We start from the raw sequence: 1,957 nt of genomic DNA on the forward strand, positions 1-1,957 counted from the left end.
TGTAGGAGGAGAATAAGTGAGGAGAATGATTGAGAGACTTACATTCCCAAGGAAAAATTAAGTGTCTTGAAAACAGAAACTGTGCTTAATTTTTGTATCTTGTTTTGATTACCAGATGAGTTTTACACACCAATGACTCCATCCATGATGGTGGACTGATTACATCAAATTTGAAGTGCAGAAAGAGTTTCTATAGTTCAGTTTAGGCAATCAGTTCACTAAGCATTTCATCTCCCATCTCTTGCTCTTGTCTGTAAGTAAATTCTCCACTCCAGCTACAGGTCTCTTTACTGCAGGATACCTTTTGGAAACTCAGCTTTTCATGGTTAAGAGTCCACCTGTCATAGACCATCGGTCCTCACTTGAACATGTATTCAAATATTCCTTGAAATTTCCCTTTAGATATCTCATTTACTACCTGTGTGATGTTTCTCCAAGAATTCTTCTTGATCGAATGCCGTGGTCAGTGATGTTTCCCCAAATTCTTTCAATATCAGTGAACCACTTCCAAGTCTTCAGTCTGCATAAACATTTGTACATCATTCTATTTTTTGTGTGTTGTTATTTCTTAAATTATATATTCTGTTTCCCATATTAGTAAGGTTCAGGTATGACACATGCATTCCCTGTATTTTACTCAATTTCTCCTAATCTACACATCAGTCCATTTTTCCATATGATATGATTGGTTGTGATTTTTTTAAACAATGGTATACTACATTGACCAACTGAAGAGACAATATTAACACACAATCTCAAGGTTTTCTAAGCATACTTCTAATCCTTTTGGGGGTCCTTTTAACAGCCTCTTTGACCTCCCTGTTGCGAAGGGTATAGATAATAGGGTTGAGAAAAGGAGTAAGAAAAGTGTACACCAAGGATAAAAGCTTGTCTCTGCCCTCAGCACGCACCACAGGTGGCCCCACATACACAATGAAAGCAGAACCAAAGAATAATATTACTACAGTTATATGGGAGGAACATGTAGAGAAGGCCTTAGCACGACTGGTAGCTGATGGCATCTTCAGTATAGATTTCAAGATACCTCCATAGAATCCTAAAATAATAGCAAGGTTGCAACTGTTAATCAAGCCAATCACCACAATATAGATCTGAGCTTGCCAGCCTGTATCTACACAAGCCAACTGCATTAGAGGGGCCAAGTCACAGAAGTAATGGGCTACGTTACAAAGGCAATAGGGCAGAGTGGCAGTGAGAGTGGCTGGCACAAGTGCAGATGAGAATCCAGCCAACCAAGTGGCCCCTGCTAACCATTGCTGTACCTGTGTGCTCATGAGGGCATGGTAGTGGAGTGGGCGACAGATGGCAAGGTAGCGATCCAATGCCATCACACACAACAGAAAACACTCAGCCATGCCCAAAGAATGGAAAACATACAGCTGTGTGAAGCACATGGCTGGAGAGATGGGTGCACTCCCATGGAGTAAGTTCTGTAGTAAAGTGGGAACTGTGGTGCTGATGTACCAGATCTCCAGGAAGGACAGGATGCTAATAAAGAAGTACATGGGTGTGGAGAGTCCAGGATCTGTCTTAACCAAGACAATGATGAACAAGTTTCCTGCAAGGGTGAGGAGGTAAACACACAGGATCCCCAAGAAGGCAAGAGGTCGTAGGGCCTCAGACGTAGTGAAACCTACAAGGATGAAAGTCTGGATCCAGGTGTGATTGGCATAATCCATGATTTTTTTCTGTACTCTTTCCTTCAACTTCCTCTTCTTTAAAATGAAAAGTTTAAGTGTGTGCTTTTAAAGCGCCTTATAATAATGTTAGTTTATGATTCTTTAAATTCTTTTGAAGTCATTTTTCAAGCTAGCCCTGATGTTCTACATCAACTTAGTGACTTTTTTAAATCTGAATCCTAATCTGCCGAACTCAAGAAGGTTCCAGGCCATGTCCTAGTTTTCTTCTCTTCTTTATCACTTCTGCTGATTCTGAA

At 40.6% G+C, this 1,957-nt stretch overlaps 1 protein-coding gene across 1 annotated transcript; it reads right to left on the reverse strand.

Moving 5' to 3' along the window:
• Positions 1–755: 755 nt before the first annotated feature.
• Positions 756–1,700, reverse strand: LOC100716809 (olfactory receptor 6N1-like). The gene has a single exon (XM_003466660.1). It carries the CDS (start codon positions 1,698–1,700, stop codon positions 756–758), a length of 945 nt encoding a protein of 314 aa, XP_003466708.1.
• Between the last annotated feature and the right edge of the window lie 257 nt (positions 1,701–1,957).

This window comes from Cavia porcellus, unplaced genomic scaffold (genome assembly GCF_034190915.1).
Source record: "Cavia porcellus strain 051 isolate PalLab524CR breed Dunkin Hartley unplaced genomic scaffold, mCavPor4.1 scaffold_7, whole genome shotgun sequence".
In the NCBI taxonomy this organism is placed as follows: Eukaryota; Metazoa; Chordata; class Mammalia; order Rodentia; family Caviidae; genus Cavia; species Cavia porcellus.

What these genes read in the sequence shown, in the direction of transcription:
- LOC100716809 (XM_003466660.1), bottom strand. Translation starts at nt 1,700, where the DNA reads ATGGATTATGCCAATCACACCTGGATCCAGACTTTCATCCTTGTAGGT.